The sequence below is a fragment of the Leguminivora glycinivorella genome, chromosome 19, assembly GCF_023078275.1.
Source record: "Leguminivora glycinivorella isolate SPB_JAAS2020 chromosome 19, LegGlyc_1.1, whole genome shotgun sequence".
In the NCBI taxonomy this organism is placed as follows: domain Eukaryota; kingdom Metazoa; phylum Arthropoda; class Insecta; order Lepidoptera; family Tortricidae; genus Leguminivora; species Leguminivora glycinivorella.
The window spans coordinates 136,532-163,110 of NC_062989.1; the positions used below are offsets into that span (position 1 = coordinate 136,532).

General features: G+C 36.2%; 1 protein-coding gene across 1 annotated transcript; it reads right to left on the minus strand.

The window, feature by feature from the left end:
- Positions 1–20,830, minus strand: LOC125236715. The gene is made up of 3 exons (XM_048143633.1): positions 20,681–20,830; positions 17,968–18,076; positions 1–767 (listed from the first exon to the last, which is right to left on the minus strand). The coding sequence occupies exons 1-3, from the start codon at positions 20,828–20,830 to the stop codon at positions 1–3; spliced, it is 1,026 nt and encodes a 341-aa protein (XP_047999590.1).
- Between the last annotated feature and the right edge of the window lie 5,749 nt (positions 20,831–26,579).

Below are 26,579 nucleotides of genomic sequence, written 5' to 3' on the forward strand. Positions count from 1 at the left end.
TTATTCCCATCTGATTTTGGGGTCTGCTTTTCCTGTCCTTTCCTTCCACTTCGCACGATCGGACGTGTCGTCGACTGAAACGTCGCAGGCTCTCATGTCTTTTGCTATGGTATCTGCCCATCTCATCTTCGGTCTTCCTCTTCCTTGGGACCCAGCAATGCTCAGATCCATAGCAACGTTTCCTATGTACTCAGGAGGCCTTCTTTTCACGTGTCCATACCATCTCAGTCGACTTTCTTGTAGTTTATCGGCGATATCACGTACTCCGAGGCTACCGCGAACATGTTCATTGCGTATCCTGTCGAGCCTCGTTACTCCGCACATCCACCGAAGCATCTTCATTTCTGTGACTTGGACAGACCGGACATGTTCCTGCTTCATAGCCCACGTTTCACTCCCATAAGTTAGAACTGGTCTTACTATGCTTTTATAGACAAGGCCTTTAAGCTTCACAGGCATCCTCCGGTCGCAGGTAACACCCGTCACTTCACGCCACTTTAGCCAGGCAGCGGCGATACGGTGCTGCAAGTTCCCTTCCAAATTTCCTGAAGCATGTAACATGGTACCCAAGTATTTGTATTCGTCACATCTAGTGACTTGTTGTCCATCGATAACGAGAGGGTCTTCAAGTTGGTTGGGTTTGTTACACACCATGTATTGGGACTTGGAAATACTTAGCATTAGCCCACCCGCTTCTAACTGACGTTTCCAATCACCGAGAGCATCCTCTAACTCTTCTCGGGATGTTGTGCAGATGGCTACATCGTCTGCGTAAATAAATGTCCTTTGAATGTCGTGATGTTTGTCGAAAATGTCTATGAGTCAATTATTGAGTAGGTACGCTGCGCCATTCCGTGACGTCACGAACGAAACGCAACTGTCACTGTCGCCCTTTCGCGCTGATATGGAAAACTGCTAGAGAGGCATAGTGAGTTTCGTTGTCGTAGCGTAAGCATTTTGTCACTTTGATCAGCAGTAGTTCCAGAAAAGTACCAATTTTTTTTTGAGATTATAATATCCACATGCAAATAAAATTTTCTAATCTCTGTCTCAGTGTAAAACATTAGTAAATTGTGCAACAAGGGGAGGAAGTTGAATATTACTAACGAGAGTAAGTTAAATCGCGACGGCCGGAGCGATTTAAAGACTCGAGTTAGTAACATTCATACTCCCCGAGTTACACACAATGTTTTTCATCGCACTCGCAATGTAAAAAGTATATAAATAGATGTAAAAAAGTTAAGTACGGTACAAGAAATTTCATTATTCCCTTGGGAGAACGATTTTTCTATAACTCACGCTCCGCCTGCGTGCAATAGCACATTTAAAGTGCGGGTGTGATGAAAAATATATTTTGCATTTTTTGTCTTCTTTCCTTTGATTACGACTGTCTATTCTTACAGAGAAGAAGACTTCAAGCGTTGATCGCGAGACCTTACTGATACCAGGGTGGCTAGCCGAATGGCACAATCGCTCACGAAACGCTCACGAAACGAAGGGCTAGTAGATATCTATCTCTATCGCGCTTGCGTATTGGCGCGACAGAGCCAGCGGCGTATCGCTTTCGTTTGGCGTCGGAGAAATGCCATTCGGCTACGGGGCCAGTCATGTCAGCAGTTACGGGGTAGCCTTTACTGCGTTAAGTTCATAACTTGCACCGCGTCATAATTGCCCTATAGTCTGTTGGCAAATTTTAATATTTGAATAGCAATCGTGGTTGGGCAAGGCGAGATAATCGCAGTTTTCTTTAGTTTCTCAACGAATCGGTAATTATGTCTGTAACAAAAGATGTTATAGTCCAGCCACGACATTGGTCTAAGCGCGACAGCGGTGAGCGGCAGCCATACGTGCGAATGAAAAGTCCCATCGCTGTGTCTCGCTCCTATGTATGGCCGCCGCTCACCGCTGCCGCGCTTAGCCCAATGTCGTGGCTGAGCCGTTTAGTCACCCAGATTTGTAGTAGGTATCTACTATGAATTTAATCAATGTGTCCTGCCCACCATGACTGCTCACTAAAAAGTCTGTGCATAAGATCCGAGTTGCACAGAGAGCCATGGAGCGCGCCATGCTCGGTATCAAGATTCAAGATCGGGTGAGGAATGACAAGATCCGTCGTCGCACCAAGGTGCTAGACGTGGGTTTCGTCATTACCAAACTAAAATGAAGTTTGGCGGGACATGTTTCTAGGCAGAGTGATGGCAGATGGACTAAAATGTTAACAGAATGGTGGCCGCTCACAGATGTAAGAAACGCTTGGCACCCGTTAGCTCGTTGGGTGGACGACATCCGGCAAATTGCGGGTCACAACTGGATGAGACTAGCTAGGACTGGGACAAGTGGCGTACTAGAAGAGAGGCCTATGCTCAGCAGTGGGCGATAAAGGGCTGATATGATGATGACGATGATGATGATAATGATGATGATGATGGTGATGATGAATTTAAAATACGTTAGTTGATATCGAGAATCGCTTATGCGACGACTATCTTGCGGCCGGTATGGTCTAGTTGGTAGTGACCCTGCCTGCTAAGGCGATGGTCCTGAGTTTAAATCCCGAAGGGCATTTGTCTGATGAGCACAGATTGTTCCTGAATCATATGGATGTTTTCTGTGTGGGGTGGTACATTGGGGTAATTTCGAATCACAGAAATGCGTCAACTTACTGTTGTGGTTCAGGGATTTTATCAAATCGCTAAACAAATCTAGTGAAATGACAAAACGTGGCGTGTCTATTGGCCGATTTTGTGATTTCACTAAAGAGAGTCAGGGATTTAGTCAAATGACTGAAATTTTCTGGAGAAATGATGAAATGGATTCGCCATTTTGACATCCTGCGTGATTTGATCATATTCCTTAGAGATTTGATCAAATCTCTGTTTTGGCCACAGATGTCATATATACCATAGATCAAGCAAACGTATCTACTTAGCGTGTCAAATGAACTCAGTGAAATCCACTGAGTTGTCCGTCTTTAATCGCAGCTTGCAGCTTTCGGGCGTCAATTTTTGTAAGTTGAAGTCAATCAAAACATAAAAAATGCCTCGTTACGTGATATTCAATTATAACAACACAAAAATTATGAACAATCAAGAGCCTGAGACATATTTAAAATTACAGGCAAGAAACAACTTCAGTACAAAATTTGACACGCTCGGCCCCTATACAAATAGATGAACTTGTTTCTTCTATCTAAATCTAGTTCTGTGGTTTTGGCCATTTCCCTGCGACATACACACTTCGCCTCGTAAAGAAAGAAATTCTCAGATCAGATCAACATCCCCCTTTCGTTATCCCGGCATTTGCCACGGCTTATGGGAGCCTGGGGTCCGCTGTGACAACTAATCCCTAGATTTGGCGTAGGCACTAGTTTTTACGAAAGCGACTGCCACCTGACCTTTCAACCCGAAGGGTAAACTAGACCTTATTGGAATTAGTCCGGTTTCCTCACGATGTTTTCCTTCACCGAAAAGCGACTGGCAAATATCAAATGACATTTCGCACATAAATTCCGAAAAACTCATTGGTGCGAGCCGGGGATCGAACCCGCGACCTCCGGAAGGAAAGTCACAGGTACATACCGCTAGGCTACCAGCGCTTGTAAAGTCTCAGATCAGATATTATGGCGAAAGGCACAAGATTATAGTCAGATTTTTCTATTGTGCTCGATGTTATTTTGAACTGATTGTATTGTATTTATTACTTTTCAAATCACAGCTATAAAGGCTGATGAGTCATCGCAGGAAGGGACCAAAGTCGAATGCAAACATTAGTGCAGGGGCGTCTTTTTCTTGAATATTAAAAACATCTGTTCTATCCCTCCGATGTCTCCCACGCAATGGAAGGGTTATCGAGAGGACTGTGTGGATACGCCTTTAAATTTTTGTAAGGAGAATAACTACCTAATAACCGGAGAATTACTACCTAATGGGCATTATTTTTTTTTGTTGTCGATTTCACTTGTTTTTTATTTCTGGAAATTTTTGCACTTTTTCTACTCAGCATCATTTATGAGCTCTTTCGATTCTACTAGGAGACAAAAAAGGTCCCAAAATTTCCATACAATTTTTTGTCGTCCTCTGAGTTACGATCAAACAAGTTGTATGAGAAATTGTAACTCAGTGGAAAAAAAATTTTGAGACATTTTTTTTCTTCTGCGGAATCGAAAGAGCTCATGATTCTGAGTAGAAAAAGCAAAACAGACAAAAAAATAAAAATATGCCCCAATGTTAAAGACCTTGTCTTTTAAGTACCTAGTTAGATGTACCTCATAATCCTCCTTACGTTATCCCGGCATTTGCCACGGCTCATGGGAGCCTGGGGTCCGCTTTGACAACTTATCCCAAGATTTGGCGTAGGCAGTTCTTACGAAAGCGACTGCAATCTGACCTTCCAACCCGAAGGGTAAACTAGACCTTATTGGTCCGGTTTCCTCATTATGTTTTCACCGAAAAACTACTGGCAAATATCAAATGACGTTTCGCACATAAATTCCGAAAAAGTCATTGGTGCGAGCCGGGGTTCGAACCCGCGTCCTCTGGAACGAAAGTCGCACGTACTTACCGCTAGGCTACCAGCGCTTCTATTTAGATGTACCTATGCATATTTATTTCTCAAGCTCTCAAGTAAAATGACTGAACAAAAATAAGGGCGAACTGGTAGGTAGGTAGATTTTTTTTTTTAATAGTTACCTAGTCAATTTTTTTGAAATGAAATGAAATGAAATGAAATGAAAATTATTTATTTGAAACAACAGCATACTTTGTACAATTATTGCAGTTATGACAATTAATAAATTGTTCCAAAAAGGATTCCACTCAGCATGTGTCGAAGCACTTGGTGCCACAAAGCTGATTTTCAGTGGACCCTTAAACTTAAATACTAAGAAATTCCTACAACAATATAGGTCTTAAATTATAAGTATTACTAAATACAGTGTTAGTTAAAATAAACATCATAATACTTAAAGTAATGACCGGCGTAACACAGAATTACAATTATTAATCAACATTATTAGTGCATTTGCCCCATAGTTGCAACAACATAAGCATGACCGTCTCAGTGAACGTATTATGCCACTCCAAAAAAATGTAGTCTTATCCACACTACACTGTCATTAAAAATCGAAAGTAAATAGGTACAACGTGAAAAAAAAAACGGTTTCTTATGCAAATCTCTCGAATATTTATCCCCGATCCGACACGCCGAGTGTTGCCGATTCATTATTAATTGTTTGATTAATTAATAATCTTTCCGCGAAAAAAGTTAATTAAACGTATTCATTGGAAGGGTTTTTTCAATAGAATTCGTTAGGAGATTTTGAATTCTGGGAAGTTATTTTTTATTGAAAAGCTAATTGTTTTTTAAGTCATATTACAATTTTTTGGACGGTTTTTTTCGAATTCAGAGAAAGTATCACTTTAAAATTGATATCATAAGTAAATATAAAAAAAAATATTGAGAAAATAGTATTTTATGCAACAGGCGTTTAAAGGAGGTCAAAAAAGACGAGTGGCGTGGGTAACAATTTGAGGCAAAGCCGAAAATTGTTATTGATACGCCACGAGTATTTTTTGACTCAGTTAAACACCGTTGCATACAATACTTTTTCTACGACCATGCACTTAGTTTTTAATAGTTTTCTTGAATAACTTTCGGGAAATTCACACTGTTTCCTGTATTTTGACTCAAAGGTTTGCACTGTCAGCACGGCTGCCCATAAAGCCTTCCCGCGCACGCCCGCAGTGTCGTTATAAGGCGTTGCCATGGTTACAGAGCCAAACAATGCGTTTTCAGTTTTTTCGATACTGCGCGCATGCGCGGAAAGCCGGCGGACGCTGGCTTTGGGGAATAGACCTTTATGTAGGGTTTTAAAGATCTGTGCACGACCCAGTAAATGACGAATAATAGTTCGGGAGTAGAAAAAAAACTTTAAGATTCATTCATGAGCTTACAGAAATCAACCTAGCCTCAAACTAAGCAAAGCTTGTACTTAGGTGCTAGGCGAAGATATCCTTAGGTATAATCATCCTCCTTGCGTTATCCCGGCATGGCGACCTGCTCCGTGTCCGCTTTGACAACTAATCCCAAGATTTGGCGTAGGCACTAGTTTTTACGAAAGCGACTGCCATCTGACCTTCCAACCAGAAGGGTAAAACTAGACCTTATTGGAATTAGTCCGGTTTCCTCACGATGTTTTCCTTCACCGAAAAGCGACTGGCAAATATCAAATGACATTTCGCACATAAATTCCGAAAAACTAATTGGTGCGAGCCGGGGTTCGAACCCGCGACCTCCGGATCGAAAGTCCTATCCTTACTTATTTAGGTATATACATAGAAAACATCCATGACTCAGGAACAAATATCTGTGCTCATCACACAAATACGAGTATGTGCCCTTACCGGAGCGCGGCTTAGCAGGCAGGGTCACTACTGTTCATTGTCAAATTCTATTTATCCACCAAATATTATCGAAATAAATATGACCACGGTTTCAAAAATATAGCGATTAAAGAGAACCCAATATTTTTGAACTCAAGACCTCGAATAATCAAAACTTAACCCTTTCTACTTCCTGAACGTGACCCTTCTGTCTGTTCGCACGTGTCTCCCAAACCATTGTAGTCATTATTCCCTTTACGACTGAAGGGTGATGGCTAAAGACGTCTTTGTGCTCGTTAAAGGTTACTTTTGAGGGTTAAGTATTAGTTAATGTTTAATAGGTTGTTACTATTGGGTGATGTTTAAAAGAATTTAAACAGGACCAGATGCCTAAGAATTGGACAGACATTTTCATATATCAGTTTATGTGTAAATTGTGTCGCTTAGCTTCATAATTGACAACATTTCATAATTTTTGAGTACTACTTTTTATTGTTTGGTTTGAAAGAACTCAATACTAAAAGATACACGTATTTTTTTATTTTTCCAAAAACTGCTATTTTAGTGAGAAAATCCCTTTCTATTACTACTTCGAGCAGAAATAGCGTAAGTTACAAACGTCAAGACGCAGCTTCGTGACGTCACATGTGTTGTTTCATATACCTAAGAAAACGACAAAATCATTTCTAAAAAAAAAGTTTTAACAGTCAGCTCAAACAGTCGGCTCAAACGGTATATCTGACTGTCAAGTGTCACTGTCAACCAATAGTGAATGACTACGAACCATAGACTAAGCCATGAAATTTTTAATATCTTTGCTACGAACTGTGATAAGTGTCACTGTCAAACTCAAGTGACATCCCAACTGGAAGATTTTTTTGTTATAGTGGCAGCTCTAAATCAGCTATTTGACGTCACTTCCCCTTTAAACTATTTTTAAGATTTTTTATACTAAAAATACGGAAAAAAAAAATTTAAAAAAATATTTATGTGATCTACAAGCGTATATCTCGAAATGGTTTTCGATTTAGGGACGTTGAAAATTTTGAAACGTTGTCAATTGGGTTAATCAATTCTGCTATAAGGTTGATTATCTTTCAGATCACTTTATTATATTTTTTATATATTCAACCTTAAAGCAATAAAAAAAAAGGTTTGAAGTTAAGCGACACAATTACGTTTATGGCAGGTGGTAAATTCAAAAACCATCTAGGTATAACCGTTGGTAGGTATATCCCATTGACATTGATACAAGAATCCGAAAAATCCAAAATCGTGTTACAAACATAGAAACTTCTCACGTTTATGTTTAGGAATTAATATTGTCAATTTTCAATATGTTTTTTTTATTATTCCTAAAATTTTTATACAATATTGTTGTTTGCCGATCCATAGACTCATTAACAGGAACCACTATACCTCTTTTTGGTTTTAAATTTGAAAAAAATATATTTAATAATTTATATAAACTGCATTAAAGTTAGTGTCAAGCTGTCAAGTAACTGGCGGAAAATGTCGTAATAAAATAATACTTACCTATAGGAAATTGTGAAGGTCACAGGTATTGATCCATTAAATTTATTTTTGGAATAACTTGAATCAGAACAATAAACAATCTTAAAGTTAACAATAAAGAATCTTAAAGTTAACGGAAATCATTAAAAACACGTTGTATACCTTTGAAACTTTGTCTTGCACATAGTTTCTGTAGATAATATGTATTTTAATGGATTGTTGGTAAGTACAAGTGTTCGACGGTTATGACGGGACCCTAAAAACGCAAAGAGCGTGGTTCAATAATCCATGGCGGCAACATCTTGAATCTTTGATATTCGTGATAACGCGCAGAGTAGGCAAGACGGAGACTACAGGGTACATACAACTATGACGTAACTGTTGATAACCGAAGACCTGGCGACTTCCTCACACAACGCGATACGGCGAGGAAATGTCGCCAGCATCCTTGGAACAATGCCTCAAGGGCCTTAGTTTCTTATATAATTAATAATTATGTAAATATGTTCATGTAAATAAAGATATTTTTTATCCGCCGCCTCAAATCTCTGAAGGAAGGTGGTTTTCAATTCGTCTGTATGTTTTTTTTTTTAATGTTAGTTCCACGATATCTCCGTCGTTGCTGGACCGATTTTGAAATTTTTTTTTGGTTGAATGTATAATTATGCATACAGATTGGTCCCATTTTTCTTAGAACTGAGAATGGGATCCTAGAGGAATTGAGGGAACTCATCAAATCTGAAAGGGAAACATATGATGATTTTTGTGTGTTTTTCAGGAACGGCATGCATATTTACGTCCAGAACAGTGACGTTTGGTGCAGTGGATCTGCTGATGAAGATCAGATTGGAACTCCTTAAATCTGTAGTGACTTTGGTATTTTTATAAGAAGGTTGCAGGGAGCATTCTGTAATTTTCGAATATAACGTGAGCGAAGCCGCGGGCAAAAGCTAGTTTACTAATTCTCATGTCAATTTTCATAAAATATGAAAATGTCGTTTCGATTAACAACGTAATACATTGTATGGCAAAGATTAGGTTCTTGTGAATGAATCCTAAATCGTAGTACAGTCAGGTGTAAAAATATGGGTGCGTACAACTTATCAAAAATATGTCCCATAGCACTTTATGTCGGCGGAATACGGTACATATTTTTGAGCGGATAAAATCGATACGTATTTTTGCACTTGACTGTACAGTCAGACAATGGTTTACCACTTTCGATCTGATGTGTTCAAAATTAGAGTAGAGAGATATAATGGTACACCACTTTCTTGGCTAACCGTACAAAAAAATTTGATGTCCTTTTTATAATAGGCTACTTGACCCTTTTTTAAAGTTTGTCTTATATTATTACTTACTGTCCAATTAACCGAAAAAAAAATCACTATATTTTATTATGATTTATAACCGCAAAAAATATTTTTAAAGAAAAACAACATCAGCCATGTCATCTATAGATTGTCTGTGAATGAAGTCATTCAGTGCGAAAACAACACTTTCTGACACTTTAAGTAAAAGGCATAAAGGTCATTATGTCAGTGATTGATTTGACATGAATTCTATGACGTCACTACACGGCCGACAGCGTTTTCGTTGGCCAAAATAAAAAAAAAATTTTTTTGAATTAAAGATACGTAGTCATCGTACACATTTAATAACCAAAATCATTAAATCTTGGTTTCTTATGAGTTATGTCAAATATTGCAGAAGACAATCATTTATTGTGCCATATTAGATATGAGTCTAGTAACCTATTGTTTAACACCCCGCCCGCCTCTGTGCCTCTCTACTCTGCCACCTATTATCGAAATGCACATCGCGGTTTCGTAAGGGTTGAACATTCTAAGCCGTCCACGCTAACTCTGCAGCACTCGCACCCCTAACTCTTTACCATAAGCTTGAAATTAGAAAAATGGAGTGTATTCATAAAGTTGCGGTTAGATATTTATGATGCCATAGCTATTTGCATTACCGAAATTGTACTTTTGTACATTTGTAGTATTGTATGGTTTTGTATGGATTTAGGGGATTATTGTTATTGGGACTTCAATTTTTGTAAGACGTTTCGATACTTTGGGTGAATAACGCAAATGAGTTGTTTTTGTGTTCAACTTAGGGAAAACGTATACAAATATGTATTACCTAACCACAAAATTAAAATTTTGAAAAAACCCCCGACCGCGACATAGACCGATTTTCATGAAACATGGCTAAGAACACTCCCGACTAACTCAGCTTTCAGACAAAAAAAAAACGAAATCTAAATCGGTTCATCCGTTCGGGAGCTACGATGCCACAGGCAAACACACACCCAGACAGACAGACAAACAGACAGCAGACAGACAGACAGACAGATAGACAGACAGACAGACAGACATACAGACAGACGGACAGACAGACAGACAGACTGACAGACAGACAGGTAGACAGACAGACAGACAAACAGACAAACAGACAGACAGACACGTCAAACTTATAACACCCCGTCGTTTTTACGTCGGGGGTTAAGAACACCTAATACGCGATTAAGTCCCGTTTGCAATTTTAAATATGTGTAAAAATCGTGAAAGTTTAAATAAGTTACTTTTAGTTTCGAAGAAATAAACACAATATAAATATGAATAAATTATCAAGCCTATAAAAGTGATCAAAACGCCCTCATAGCTGACTCATTGTTTTAGTCATTAGTTAATCAACGTCATTATATTCTTCAAAAAAATGCCCTCAATGAGGTTTAATGTGAAATTAAATTTTAGAACTACGTAAAAACAGAGGCGGCAGGATAATTTTTTAAATATAATTATTATGTATTATAGTGATTTGTGATAAAAGAGGCAAATGAGTAGCCGATTTTCTTTATGACAAGCACCAGCAACAAAAGAGACAGAAAATGCAAGTGCGTATAGCCGACGCCAGGGGCGGCTCACTCCGCGATTCTATAGCCGTACTACTACAGGTACATGCCGGCGGCCGCGAGTTCGCGGTGACTACCTTCGAGCGGCGCATTAGAATTCAATGTCGGGTGCTCGCGGGCGGTCCGTTTGTTAATGTAGGTAAGTATTTAGAATGGCGGCATTTTGTGAACACCAAAGGAGTGAGCCTTCTGCACTTTTATATCCTATTATAATATATATTCTGTGCCGACGCTCAAAACGAGATCAGTACCTATACCCTTTCGAACTTTGGAAAGTACTATCGGTTCTGGGGGCCGATTTTTGAGTCTCACGCGTCCGAATTCAGAAAATTGTCACTTAAAATAATAAGCAAGTCACCATTTTCAACTGGTATTTTAGTGACAAAATCCCGTATGCGAGATTCAAAAGTTGCCCCCTGTGCCTCATTTCACAATAGTGACAATTGTCGCCCGACAGTGACAATTCGCAGTTCATTGCCTGTTCAACAAGGAATATTGGCGCTGAGTAACAATGTTACTTAGCTACTAAGAAAATTAAATAGGGAATTGTCAGTGTCAAGTGTCAAGTGTCAATGTCACTATGGTGAAATAGTCCATTTGTGAAATAATCCATACTAATATAATAAATGGGAAAGTGTGTGTGTCTGTCTGTTTGTCTTTCACGGCAAAACAGAGCGTCGAATTGACATGCTTTTTTAAGTGGAGATAGTTGAAAGGATGGAGAGTGACATAGGCTACTTTTTGTCTCTATCTGACCCCCCACTTTATACGCATTCCGCAATTTCTGAAGCAGCGAGAAAAAGCTAGTAATTATTAGAATATACCAGATTGTCTCATTTTCAGTCACTAAATATGTAATAATATTTACTGCCTGCATTCCCCGCGAGGGTCTACGTTTTTACTATAGCTACATACAGAAATGCAACAATTAACGCGTGATGATGCGGGCCCTCTGTCGATGCACTCGCAACTTGCAAGATGCACTCGATAAAACATTTCAAACAATGTCGTTTGATTTTTATTCAAATGGCTATTGTTTTAAGAATCGGGTAAGGATATGGGTTGAATTTGGAAATAATTATGAGCGATCCAGATTTAAAAGTACCTTTAAACGGTTTTAAGCAAATAACAAAATAATGGTTACTACTAATTTTTGTAGTTGCTGTTGAAATTATTTTTAAAGATGTATTTTTTGTGGAAGCACGAAGAACATCTTAACTATTCTTACATAATATTTCCTTTACTTGTCTTATTTTTGAATAAGTGTAAGAAATTAAAACATAAGAAGGTCTCGAGGAATTTGGCGTGGATTATTATTTGTTTAATGCATTATGATGCCATCAAGCTGATCTGATGATGAAGACTGTCCTGTCCTGAATAAGCTACAGGAAAAGTACAGTCATTGGTAAAACCTAAGATGAGGCTGCACGTTAATAACCTACTATTCCACTAAATCATGACTATAAATGTGCATAAATAACAGAACCCTTGCACTGTATGCTCTATCAAAGTCGTTTTTTATAGTAGATAGTATCAAGTATTTAATAAACTATAGCTATATTTTGAATTAATTAATGAATCTACGGTTGTACTCACCTTATTATATCGCTATTGCTGCGACATGTTATAATATTATTTGAATATGTCTCACGAAAGTTTAACGTGTATATTTTGAATTGTTTTAGTTTTTTAAGTTTTCATTAGGTAAAATAATGTCTTAATAACACATTTCATGTTCTACTAACCATTTATGGACCTTGAGTCTGAAATAAATTATTATTATTTATTTTTTAAAATTTTATTTAACCCTTTACGACCGAGAAAATTATTTTCTAAAATCTCATAAAAAATGCATGTGAACAGTTTTCAATGGTCGTCAAATACTCGTAAAAAATAATATAAAAAATTTTATTGCCTTTAATCAATAAAAAAATCGCATGCAGGAAAGTGACGTTCAGGACCTATATGTAAATGCACAAAAGTGCAAATTCGGAAGGACACGTAAAAAGTGACTAAATATCTTATTTTAGATAATAAAACTTTTTTTTATAATCATCTATTATTCGTTTTTACATAATACAACGATTAAAAAACTATAAAAAAAACAATTGACGAAAAAAATCTCATTCCAACTATCACTTACTTCGTATGTAAATCTTTCAAACATTTCTTTTTACGTGTAATGCAAAGGTACACGTTGTTGAAACGTTGATGCAACGTGTATTAGTTCGAGTGGATCAGGATTCCAATGGGGAATGCAGGTTTTGGGGGATTTCATATCGTCAAATTTAGGCAAATGATTAATAACTATCAAATATGATAGATGCAAGGTGCTGGCGAGCTCTGACTCTTTCTGGGCCTCACAGGTGTTTTACCATGTGAAACGTCATTCGAACATGCTTCTCTATTCATTACGCCGTTTTTTTGGTGCTTTAATGAGCATTGCAAAGATTTCCAAGCGGAAATCTAGTAAAAGTACTTTGCGTCTAGGGAGGCCCATGGCGTCGCAAACAATTTTGTACGTATGCCCTCCATGCATTCACCAAAGCTAAATTATTATCATTGCGTCTCAGAAACAATTGACGGATCGTGTATTTTTAAATCAGTTAAAGTATTTGAAGACGAAGGTTCAAAAAACAGCTGGTCAACCTCCAAACTTTCGTTGTCACGCCATTCAAAAAGGTACTAAGTTAATTCTTCAAGGCCCTCGTCAAAATTTTCAGCATCTGATATTAAATTTCACCATTGCACAAAATTTCAAGGATTTGTTCATCACTTAATGGACGCCCTATAGAATATAAATATTGAATTACAAACCGAAATTTGTAATAAACCGCGAAAATATTTGATTATTTGTTCGAAATTCATTTTATGCCCAAAGGCCGAATACACATAAACGTGCAGATATTTATGGCAAACGGATTACGGGCTACGACCGAACGTACAAATTCGTGCACTTCTTTTTTACGATCTTATTAATAACACGAAATCACTTAATTTTAGTTTTAATTCATAATTAATAAAACCACTAGCTCTTTAACAGTAAAAATCATGCATTAAATAAAAGGTTTGTCACCAAAAATATACGAAATTATGAACTTACGTGGGTCACTACTCTCACCAAAATACCGCGCCATCTTCAAACATGTCCTGCGACCGACTGACCCGGCCAACCTAAGGTATTTACTATTATTACGTGTTGCTAGTGTCTGCAGATTCGATCGGTATAGGTTTGAGCCCGAAAATACAATTTACTTTCTGTCAAGATTTTTTTTAAATAATTTGCAGGATTATATCAAACCGGTCGGAAAGGGTTATGTTTTCATTTATCAAAAATATGGCAATAGTTTATTTCACGGCTTACTTTTATCATCTACGTTTTTTTTCAACTCGCCGACATATTTTTAATACAATGAAGAAGAAAAGTGTCATCCAACCCAATCGCTACCGGCGGCCATATTTAACCGCATTGTCTCACTTCCTCGCCAGATGTCGCATTCAAATCACACCTTATTATATTTAGATCATGTTTTTTGTGACACCTCTTTGTTATCACTACCGATCCACACAATATTGTTACGAGTAACAAGCAAGATGTCTACACCCAGTTTTAAATGGTCTCTATAACGTTAAGGTTTTTCAACTTTTAGTCATTAATTTTCATCTATTACTTTTTTTAACTCAATTTTTGTAGAATTTAAGGAATAACTACAATGAACAATAAGACCTTTAAGATTTATTTTGTAGAATCATTGGCAAAATGGCCAACATTTGATAGGTGGAAAATGTATGAAAAGGCAAAATCTTTCATCTTTTCGAAATTAGGTTCATATTAAAAATTGTCTAGTACAAATGACATTAAATGGCTAAAAAATGTCGGTATAATAACAATTTTTGGATTATGTCCAAGTTAACTCTGCACATATTTTATTACAACAAAGTATAGCGGTGTACAAATGCTATGTAAAGTAAGCTTGGTCCAACAATATAATATTTGTCTTAAGATGTTACAAGCTATGGGAATGTAGAGATCTAAGTGAGATGACACATTTTTTGTTACGTCACTCTGATAGAGACCATTGTGATGAAGTTTTGGATTCAAAATTAGTTTTAATGCGGCTTCTTTGTTTGGAATAATTATTAATATGGCAGTGACAAGTTTTTTATTCCGTTAGTTTTATTTAAATAAAAAAAATAAAGAAAGGGTTTTCTCCAATATCGACGATCGAGAAGAAATGTAGGTTTTTTTTTAGTTAGAAGATCAAAAAGAGTGGAATAACATTTCTAACACTTTCAACAAATCTTAGATAAGATCCACTGTATTAAAACTGATCTAACTAATCTCAGGCATCTCCAGTTAACCCTTAAAAAATGCAATCCATTGACAACAATTAAAAGGGTTAAAAACGAAAGTGCAGGCCCCTTGTTCACATTATCATACGCGCTTGCACACCTTGCCCCACATTAATGGCAAAAGGTCGTAACTCCCACCAACCGTCGAAAATGTCCGCCATTTTGGAACGCAGCTTCGAAATTTGAATTTCTTATTCACTTTTTTTTGAAATCGAAAGTGTGTGCGCGTTATTATTTGTTCCTGGCCGCTTTTTTGTGAGATTGATAGGTTTTGATAAAGAAAACGTGCATGTGACATAAATGTTTATAATATTAAAGGTGGTTGAACTAAATGTGGCAACTTAATTACGTTTTGTATTGTCAATGTGAATGTTCAAGAATCGTTAAGAACATGGTATGGTATTATCTTTTTCTTATGTAACGTTTTAAAAAATACAAAACAAAATATCTACCTTTGTCACGTACCTATGATAAATATAATAACAATATAGTTATTTTGAAGATTCAAAAATATTTTCTACTTGACTAACGTACAGAAATTTAAAAGTTCTTGATTTTATGATAGTGAATATAATCATACGATTTTTTTTAAACTTAAGACTACACACACAACTTACAACTTTGTAATTTTTTTACCGACAAAGCATAAAAATGATCCATTTACAAAAACGAAAGTACCCAGCTTATCATATTCAAAATAGCATTCAAATCGAAACCCAAAGCCCCGTCAAAAATAATTTATTATCTATCAAAAAATAATTGTTATAATTACTTATGCAACAGCGCGCTATCTCCCCTTACAGTTTTTTATTATTTAAATTCGGTAATGACTAACGCTTTTGTCGATGGGTGTACCAATGTTCGAACTGTCATTGAATTGTGTAGATTTATTACGAAGGTTTACGCTTGACCTCTGATTTTGGAGATTTTGCGCTCGACTGTACTTATGGATTTGATGGATTTTGTATTATTTAATTCTACAGCGGTTACTAATATGCATTTTGTTTGATCAATCAGTTATTTTATGATAAAGAAAAATGTTGCTGATTTTTAATACGCATAAAAATGTAAAAATAATTATATCTATTTACCTAATTGTCACATATTGAGGCAAAAATGTAATGTAATTAAGTAATTATGACATTTTGATGAATTTATTTTATAAAATGTGGTTATTGTGTACCTATAATTTTGTAATTTTATTTTTGTAATAAGTTCTCAGTATTTGGGGTGTTCAATTGTATCTTTCTATTTCCCTTGTTACAAACCATTTCAATGTTGGTGTTTAAACTGTTTATGATTTAAGTGTTTTACAGAATTACAAATAAATTTTAGCTATTTACGTTTTAGAATTACAAATAAATTTTAGTTTTTCATATGAATAGATATTTTTACTATTTTGTATAACGATGTGTTTATTTTAAAATAAAGCAGAATTGGCATTCCATTTTCCGTCTTTTATAACCGTCATTTATTATGACAAGCTAAACAAACACCGATTCTTTCCGAATTCAAAAATCGAACGCATGTTCCAATAGCAACGTTCATTGTTTAAATATTTGAATTCCTTTTTCGAATGTGATCCATCTTTTATGGTTACGTCAAAAATAACTATTTTGCATATGAACAGGACTTTAGAATATTGTTTGATTTAGTTTTATGCTCTATGGTTGTTTTTTTTTTTATAAAAGCAGCGAGGCAAAGTCAATAGGACATTATGCCTGTACCTTTTATGTGATGATCTATAAAATGGGATCGGAATTGTAAAGGGTTTTGATAAACTAGGGTGCTTTTAAGATGTTCAAGATGCCAGTGATAATTGTTCTCAGAAGTCAAAGTAAGTACACACTGTATTATCATACTCGTAGCGAAAAATAATTATAAAATACATATAATTCTAAGCTTTAATTAATTTTTACACCGAGCCACCTAAGACACCTAAAAAAGCATATTTATAGAAGACTACTACCAGACCAAGATAAATAATATAAATATCATATTTTAAAGGATTATTCGCGCAAAATCTATCCTCTGGAGATGGCAAAATTTGCCTCAGTAACCCTAAAACCCGATTGAAGTTTGAAACCACTTTAATTCAGGCATCGTATGCAAAAAGAGTAATTTTTACACCGAGCCCTATTTAAGGGCAGACACCCACGCAGGGCCACTCGTTACTAACAATGCACCATATATTATCCGTTTCCGGCAGAGATTAGTTAAAATATAGACTGCACAATAGCCTAAACAAAGGATTTTTCAAGGATCTTGCACTGGTTGTCACCAAACATTTCAGACCATTTTGAGGCACAATTTTTGAAGTGAATCTTCTAATACGACTTCGAAACTGACAGCGTAAAACGTTGCATTTAAAATTTTGAAATAGCCTTTCCTATTACGACCGGTCTGGCGCAATCGGGTTCGAATCCCGGTAAGGGCATTTATTTGTGTGATGAGCACAGATATTTGTTCCTGAGTCATGGATGTTTTCTATGTATATAAGTATTTATATATTATATATATCGTTGTCTGAGTACCCACAGCACAAGCCTTCTTGAGCTTACCTTGGGCCTCAGTCAATTTGTGTAAGAATGTTCTATAATATTTATTTATTTATTTATTTATATTTACATGTCCACATTACGAAGTTTCACTTCTTCCGTTCGGACAGACTCCACGCATTTTTTTTAATCATCTTTTTATAAAGATGTTGACAATAGTACAATTAAGAATCAACAGTTTACCAATGACGGTCAATCTAATTAATAAGCAACTTTTTTGTAGCCAAAATTACAACAGACTTACCCCACACGGTGAGACCATATGTGAGTTGTGAATATACATTCCCAAAGTATGCGCTCTTAATGTCAGTCCATGAACATGTTTCCTCTGAAGTCTTCATGTTCCATAACAGCTGAAAGAAATAAAACTTTCAATCTGAAACTTAAGTTAGTTTTGTTCATAACTATCCCAAATTTCAAATCGACAGCATGACGTTTTCGAGATATGTATTAGCAATGTGACAGACAGACGGATAGAGTTGTACCTAAGGGTTCATTTTGTACGTTTTTGATACGGAGCCCTAACATGAAAATTGTACTAGAAAACCTATAACAAATAAACAATGACTTGATTTTAAATTTTTAACATTGAAGGAAAACATTGTGAGAAAACCGGACTAATTCCAATAAGGCCTTAACTAGGCCTTCGGATTGAAAGGTCAGATGGCAGTCGCTTTCATAAAAACTAGTTTCTACGCCAAATCTTAGGATTGATTGTCAAGGCGGACCCCAGGCTCTCATGAGCCGTGGCAAATGCCGGGATAACGCAAGTAGGATGGAATACGTTTATATCATCTCCTAGTCTTTGGTTTCCGGCGAACACACGTCGTTTGTCCCCCTCATCCTGCGCACGCGCATATACCTGTCTCTTTCACACACATCAAGATCATTACCAGGTGATACAGATTTGTTGCTACACTTTATAGATTTTGATGTGAATGGTTACATTATATCAAATTTTATAAATTTGTTAATAAATTATTGGGATAAAATAGGTATGTTATTATTTTAATTTCTGATAGTAAAGCTTGATTTAGTATTTTTAAAGCAATATTTAAATTCTATTAATTTGTGCTAATGAATGAACTGTAAAATACTACTCGTAATCAGAAATTACGTAGGGCAGGTTATTATTTTATCATTTAAGGTCAGATATCTGAAACTATACTCTGTCAACCAAGTCTGTCAGTAAATAAGAACAAAGAAAACTATATGCATCCTTTTCTTTAGGGTGCTAGAGAAAAGGTTACCTATAGTTTTCTTAGTTCTTATTTACTGACAGACTTGTTTGACAGAATATATTACATGCCTGTTTCGTTTCCATTGCCATTTTTGTTTCGTAAAGTATTTCTTTCAGCCAGCGAAATGTCATCAACAATTAAAAGTACGATAAAAGTGCGAAAAAAAGAAGTTCGAAACGAGTGGCGATAAATTAGAACACAACCGAAGGGCCATATGTACTGAAAAACGTCGTACGATACACGTGTGAAAAGGAACTTCGTAACTCGTGTCGACTTAAAATACTCCCTTCGGTCGTGTTTTAATTTAACGCCACTCGTTTCGAACTTCCTTTCTTACGCACTTGTATCATAATGTACTATTTAAATATAAATAATGTAATGCAATTCTCAATGTAATGCAACTCTTAATTATTGAAAATTTAATTTTGATGTCTATTAATATAGTCTTCGGTTACCGCGATAGTTACTCATGAAATAAAACTATGGAAGCGAATTAAATCGCTTACAAATTTACAATTCATCCCGACGTTTCGAACACTTTACAGCGTTCGTGGTCAACGGGTGGTTGTAAATTCATTATACGCGATATAATCTGTTTCCATAGTTTTACTTGATGTCTATTGTTCAGTTGTATTTCTGTTCACGATAGCGATGTCTAGCGATAGATAGCGATATCACCCGATTAGCGCCGATCATTACCGACCGCCGTCTGTGCATCATTTGTCACTCTAATGATTTAATCCTTTAGGATTGAAGCTGTGAGAGTAACTTTTTTATACCACGTCGGTTGCAAACGGGTATACGGCCCGCCTGATGGAAAGCGGTCACCGTAACCTATGGTCTCCTGCAACTCAAGGGTATGTCACATTCGCGTTGCTGACCCATTAGAAACTTGTACATGTACACTCCTTTTTTGAAGAACCCTCATACTGTAGTAACTACTGTAACTGCTGTGTTTTCCGCTTTGTCACAAAGAGTGCCGGCGAAAAGAAAACTCACTTAATGAGGTCTAATTCACTTAGAGGTCTCTAGCTATGGGGTTTTTTCAAAATTTTAATTCTGTTGGCAATGAGATTTAAATACGTAGATTTACGTATCACAGATAGTAATTCGCGATAAATAGCGATATCACCCGATTAGCTCCGATCATTACCGACCGCCGTCCGCGCATCATTGGTCACTCTAATGGTAAAGGATTGACTTGACACTCGGCTTACGGGAATAAAGTATGGTAATGAGGTTAATACTGGAAACAAATACAAAGCACATTTATTATAAAAGTAGTTAACTCGATTGTGAGATTTTTTGGCGATATTTTTGGTTATTTTTGGTGAAATCTGGTTGGCTTAGATAGTTTCTTTGGATAGAATTTCTAATTTGAGACAAAAATGTGTATTAGATACTGTACGTAATTTTCTGTTGAGAGGAAGGTCATTGTGCCTGGTATGGTTCTCTAAAAAACGACACCTAAAATAAAAAAAAAAGAGTTGTCACAAAATAATCCTCTTAATTCATTATTTAGGTACTTAATAATAAATAATAAAATAATAATAAAATATCATTTATTTCAGACCTTGAGCCCATATTAAAATACAACACATAACACAAATTAAACTACTAAAATTAAATTAAATTAGATTTGAAATTAAATTAAATCAGTAGAAAAATGAAAACTTTATGCTATTTGGCCCATATATGGGAGACCGGTGCATGTACTGACAACCAGTGTCCCATAAATGGACCGTCAATCCTCTCAGCGATGACTGCCAGCAGGGCGTTGCTGCTGGCGCGCACGCGGCGCACTGCGGAGGTCGCTCTCTTGCGCATGGTGGCGTAAAAACAATCCACACGCGCCTCCGCGAACATACCAGAGGCGCTACAAAACCGGGGCAAGTGCAGCAGCGCCCTTAGAGCATTATTATATTGAACACGGAGAGCGTTGTATGCCTTCTGTGTGTATTTAACCCACAGGCTGCTCGTGTAAAAAGTAGTACAGTATGCACGGAACAGTGTTATTTTTACATTGAAAGAGCAACGAGCAAACCTGCGGGCTATCATGTTGGCTCGAACTGACAACGCTCTCCGCTCCCGTTCTATATCATCATCGTCTTTTAGGTCGTCAGTTAGCACATGACCTAGGTACTTAAATCGGTGGACACGCTTTAAGGGGACCCCGCTGAGATGATAATTGAGATGATTAATGATAAAATAAAGACACATTTTATTTTTGATTATTAAATAAGTATATTCAGAAACCTTTGGCAGTTTAGCTGACTCACTATGGTTTGGACAGGCCTCCAGAGTCATAAAATAAAATATTACTAATTTTGTATATTTTCCCTTTTACCTTTTTAAATTGAAACTTACATAATCCAAGCACGTATATTTTAATGAAATCATTTACCACTATCACCATTAATTAGAAAAACACATGTTTATGTAAATCCCACCATGTTTAGAAATCTTAACCCTCTCGCTGCGCAAAAACACTAATGGGTGTAGTAGCACTAATAACTAGTGATTACGTAGTCGGCAATTACTAGCGGGTGTCGTCACGCGACTTGGTCAAAGCGTGCGGTGTCTATCGTCGCTAGCCTAGGTCAGAGTAGATTGATAAATTTGGGATATAGACGAGTCTAAGTATTCCAAATGTGGCAAAAATTTGACGTTTATGTTCTGTTTAGAAAGACTCTTGTTAATAGTCACACTTAGGCAAATAGGCACTCGTTTTGAAACTAAATGAGTAGGTAGTTGACTACCTGAATCTTGGCATGCTTATTTACAAAATTTTCTATGTAAGTATATCAACAATTTTACGAATTATAAAAACAAAGCTGACACGTAGTGCCATGACACATACCATCACTATCTAAATACGCGTGATTTATTTAAAAAACACAATTGAAATACCAACAATACAGAATCCATCAAATCGAGCACCCATCAATTAGAGTAACTCAATACGGTGTCACATTAAAATGACGAGCACTAATGGGTTCCAAATTTGAAATTCAAATATTCGAATGGATCGGAAGCATCGGTCGGATGCGGCGTTCGGACGGTTACAATTTCGAAATTCGAATGTTTTATTTTTAAATTGGGAGAATATTGCCAGTCACTTTGATATTTATGAGGAACGGCGGAATGAGTATCTAGTTATAATGTAAGGATATCTCATTGACGAAAGTAGTCGAGTTAAGTCAACTGGGTAAGTAGAGTTTTTTGAAGATAGGTAAATAGTTAGTTTTTTTTTTTTAATTAAATGGCTTCAGTCCATTATTGAGACTATTTTGCTAATATTATTTAGTGATTTTGGCACGGTAAGTATGTACGGTGCGATAGCACTTGTAAATTGATAGCTAGATTGTACTCTTGTTGGCACGTGGACTACCGGTCGTTGACGACAAAAAAGAGGCTTAACGCGTTTCAAGATTAATTATCTATCAGCTTCTCACTACAACATTAGTTTACTGCATAATAAGCTATCGATATTACACTTTAAACAAAAATAATGAGCAAAAGAAAAAATAAATTATTCACGATAGACCGCTAAGATGGCGCTCGAACCGGAAGTCCAGATAGGTAAATAATATATTTTCATAAAATCACCAATGACACCTCAGTGACACTGACATATGATCGCTTTTTTTTCTAATTTCATACATTCAGCATGCACAAAGGCATTGCCTCATCTGCCATTTAGTGTTAAACGTATGAACTCTCAATAAACACTGATTGTTTAAACAAGCCAAATGTGAAGGCCAGACAAAACATACGAGCCATCACCAAGAAAATCAAGTTAATATCAAAACTAGCTCAAAATCGTTCCAAATCGTGAAGTCAGAGTCGACCACCAACTTTCACAGACTCACAAAGAGACAAAGGGGACCTAATCGAATCTCCGGCTTGAAAGCCTTCCGTAATACCCGCTGTCCGATCACTGTCGGGAGGTATCACAGGTTTTTGGCCTTGAAAGACTAAATACTAAAGACTAGGGAGTTCGGGAGCAGTATGGTACAGCGGGCAAATCTCGACTGGGGGGGTAATTGTAACTAATCCATTTTTTTTTCATTATTACACTACGATGTTGAGTTCTACATGTATGCCTACCATGTATTACCGGTGGACACTATATTTAATAATGCAAACATTGTAAAACATGGAAAAAAATGGATCAGTTACATTTGTCCCCCAATCAGGATTTGCCCCGCTGTACCTTATAATAAAGAGTACTATCGTACAGTATGGCCACTTCCGCTTAACGCTGAAAGTGACACCCACCCGCTTTCAGTTACCTCACAGTTTCCGCCTGTCAAAAACGCGAACAGTCGACCTGTCTCACTCATACAAGCATGGTACGCGTTCAGCTACACGAGCTTAGAATGTGTGCTAGGAACGCGTCTCTTTCATATATTTGATCGCCAGTGTTCCACTTTTATGGATAAAAAAGGGTATCTCCTTGTTTTGCCGACAAATTTTTCATTAATTATAACTTCATTGACAACAATTCATCGAAATTTTAGTTCCACTAATATTGCTTCAATTGCTTATTTACTTCACGTCTTCTTACTTCTTGGAAATACTATTATTTTAGTATGGTAGAGGTGTATTTTCGATATTACCTCAAACTTTAACCCGACCAAGGTTTTAGTGCTAAGAATACATACCTACAACTAGTAATTTTATTATAAGTTTGGTCCTAACTGCCAGAGCGTAATTAATAAAAAAAAATTGAGCAGCAATGTATTTCGTGCATCGAAGTAATTGACATTTCGAAGACGCGGAACTAATTGACAGTTCGTAGTAAAAATAGCGTTCATTGAGTGCTGAATTATTTTGTAAGAAAAAATAAAAGTAGGTTTTATTAAATCATATGAAAACATGTTCCGTAGGGCTTAATACTAATAAACCTTTAAATATGAGGTAATATTAAAAATACACTCTAAGACAATACACAATAAGTAGTGACCTTGAAAGACACATTTTCACAGACACGATTTCTACTACACTAACACCTGGTTAAACTTCCATATTTCACATCCTTAATGTCCATACAATGACGCCAACTGTGCCATGTAATTCGTATTGATGAATCTATCGATTTGTTTCGCACTGGCAACATCATTAGTGGACTAAAAAAAAAAAACTGTTACGAATCGCCAGTAACTTTCGAAAGCTCACATCACAGTAATATTAAATTTAGAATGTAATTCGTAATATTTTAAGTTGAATTTGGAACAAGCGTTCGAAATTTGAAATCGAAAGAGTTAGATTTTATTGAATTGGCGACAGAAGAATTCGATATTTGAATTGTAACGAATTTTGACACGCAAAGCGTATGTGTCAAAGATTAATTTGTCATCGAATAACTTTTGTATCATTTTTTAAAATAATTCGACATTTTTATGCACTTTTTTTACGGGTCTAAAAAGGAGGACAATTTTCAGACATTATCTTCCTCAAAAAATTCGGTAAAAATAACCAAAGTTTAAATGAAATGGTCTACCAACGTCTTTAACTAATGTGTATAATTATGAGGTAAGCTAGTAAGGGCTCGGCCACACAAACATGTGGTCGCGGGACAATGGAGTCGATGGAGAGGAACGGCACCTGCGATCTTGAGGCGATAGTTCAAACGGTGTGGAAAGGGCTTTTCTAAATAATTATGTGTCTTTATGGTCCTGTTATTCGTGACAGGATGTGATAATTTAGAAACGTGAAGATGTCGTAACATTTAGTATTTTTAAACTAATATTTTGAAATCAATTTTGAAAAAGTATTATCAAGATCAAATTTTATTTGAAGGATATTTTGACAGCGAACTGTCCTTGGCGATACCAAGTCAGCTGAACGCCATGAGCGCCTACGGTTTTGGCGTGTAATAACTGAATTGCAAACAATTTTCAAGTCAGTGCCGTATTTTTGGAACCCCAATCGTCAAAACTTTAAGAAAAATGCTTTATCATAGGCTGGCAGCGTATTTGCAAAACAATATAAGTACTTAGTGTTGTAGATGTCCATAGGCGAAGCTTAAAAAAAACTTGTTTTATTTATTTATATAAAACAGAACCATACAAATGACGGACATAACCTTAACCACCATGTCACCAGGAAATTCATTTGCTCGTTTGTTTCCTAAAAGTATTCGCTTAAAAAAAGTGGTATCCATACTAACGGACGCCCGTCAAAGAAAGTAGTCCGTTAACAATTACATCACACCCGATCATTAGTCGATCGATCCGATCGCCTGAGGGGCCAAATTTGCATGGACAGACTATTTTGACTTATATTGTGCTTTCTTGGGCACTCGACCGAGACAGGATTCAGGTTTTTTAAAGCGGTTTAAAATTAAACTTTTTCGAATTGCTTAAATTTAAAGTTATGGCTACATATCAAATCGATGTTTAAAAATGACTACGTAGTCTTTTTTGTTTTCGTTAATTTCGACAATTATTGAGGTTAATTAATAGAAGCTACTAGATATACATTTTTTTTAAATTCGAGTAAGTGTAAGATAACCATAAGGACAACATTAAAGTCAGTGTCAAGTATCTGATGGAACATGTCGAAATAAATAATAATATTATTAGGAAGTAATAATTTTGAATAATTTTTATTATCTCAGTAACAAAATGTAAACAAACCACAATAAGGTAATTAATAATATATGAGACGTGTTTACATATTTTGTATTGTTTTCTAAGTGGTTTTGTATTTTACTTTTATAATCATATTATAATAAGTCTAGGCTAAGAGTTAAAATAAATAAACAGAATATGAAACATGCATATTCTAAGTCCACTAGTTTATCTCGATATACAAAGATTACAAAATGTATAGAATTGAGCCATCAGAAAGGAGTATTTCAGAATATAGTGCCTTGATTTATCATCACGTTATTTCAAGCAAATGTGGGAAAAATCTATTAATAAAGGTTTCCGCCTGTCTGACTTTACTCTATACGAGTAAAGTAACCCGATACGATGTTTGAACCGTGCATCTGTCATCGCATATTCAATATCCCTTTAGATATCAGCCAAATCCTTACACGCGCTTTGACAAAATTTGCATACGCCATTTAAGGGGTTAAAAAATATTATCATACGATTACTTTCAATTTCATAATAAAGGAATTTCGACTTTAGTGTAAAAACTTAAGGTTTAATTTTGAATGAGAAGAATGATTCGAGAAAAGATGATTCCAATTTCGCGATGCTCATTTGATTTTCGATTGAAAACGCTCGCGTTCTAAAATGAGTTCTATTTTTAAATCAATGAAGTGTACTTTTGCTTGGGGGTTTGGATATTGTGACAGATAACCCTTAAAATGCGTTATGCAAATTTTTTTCCGGAATAATTTTTCGTATCATTTTTCAATAGCTCATTATGGGCAAGCCAGAGTGCCATAGGTTTTGTTGTATAGAATACATTTAAGATATAGTAGATCTATTTTATGGGTCCCATTTGAGTCGTGACGTTTGAAGGGTTATTTGCATGATTGTGATTTAGAGGTTATATTTGGATTTGTTTTGGATTTTATGGTTTGGAGATTATTGTGCCTGTATTGGATGAGGCGAATTTTAAGTGCTTTTCACACGGTTTAAGCTTATTTGGG

What these genes read in the sequence shown, in the direction of transcription:
- LOC125236715 (XM_048143633.1), bottom strand. Translation starts at nt 20,830, where the DNA reads ATGTTCGCGGAGGCGCGTGTGGATTGTTTTTACGCCACCATGCGCAAG. An exon ending in TTATGGGACACTGGTTGTCA is followed by an intron (nt 18,077 to 20,680) that starts GTACATGCACCG and finishes TATTTCTTTCAG; the next exon opens with CTGTTATGGAACATGAAGAC. An exon ending in ATATGGTCTCACCGTGTGGG is followed by an intron (nt 768 to 17,967) that starts GTAAGTCTGTTG and finishes TTATTTACGCAG; the next exon opens with ACGATGTAGCCATCTGCACA.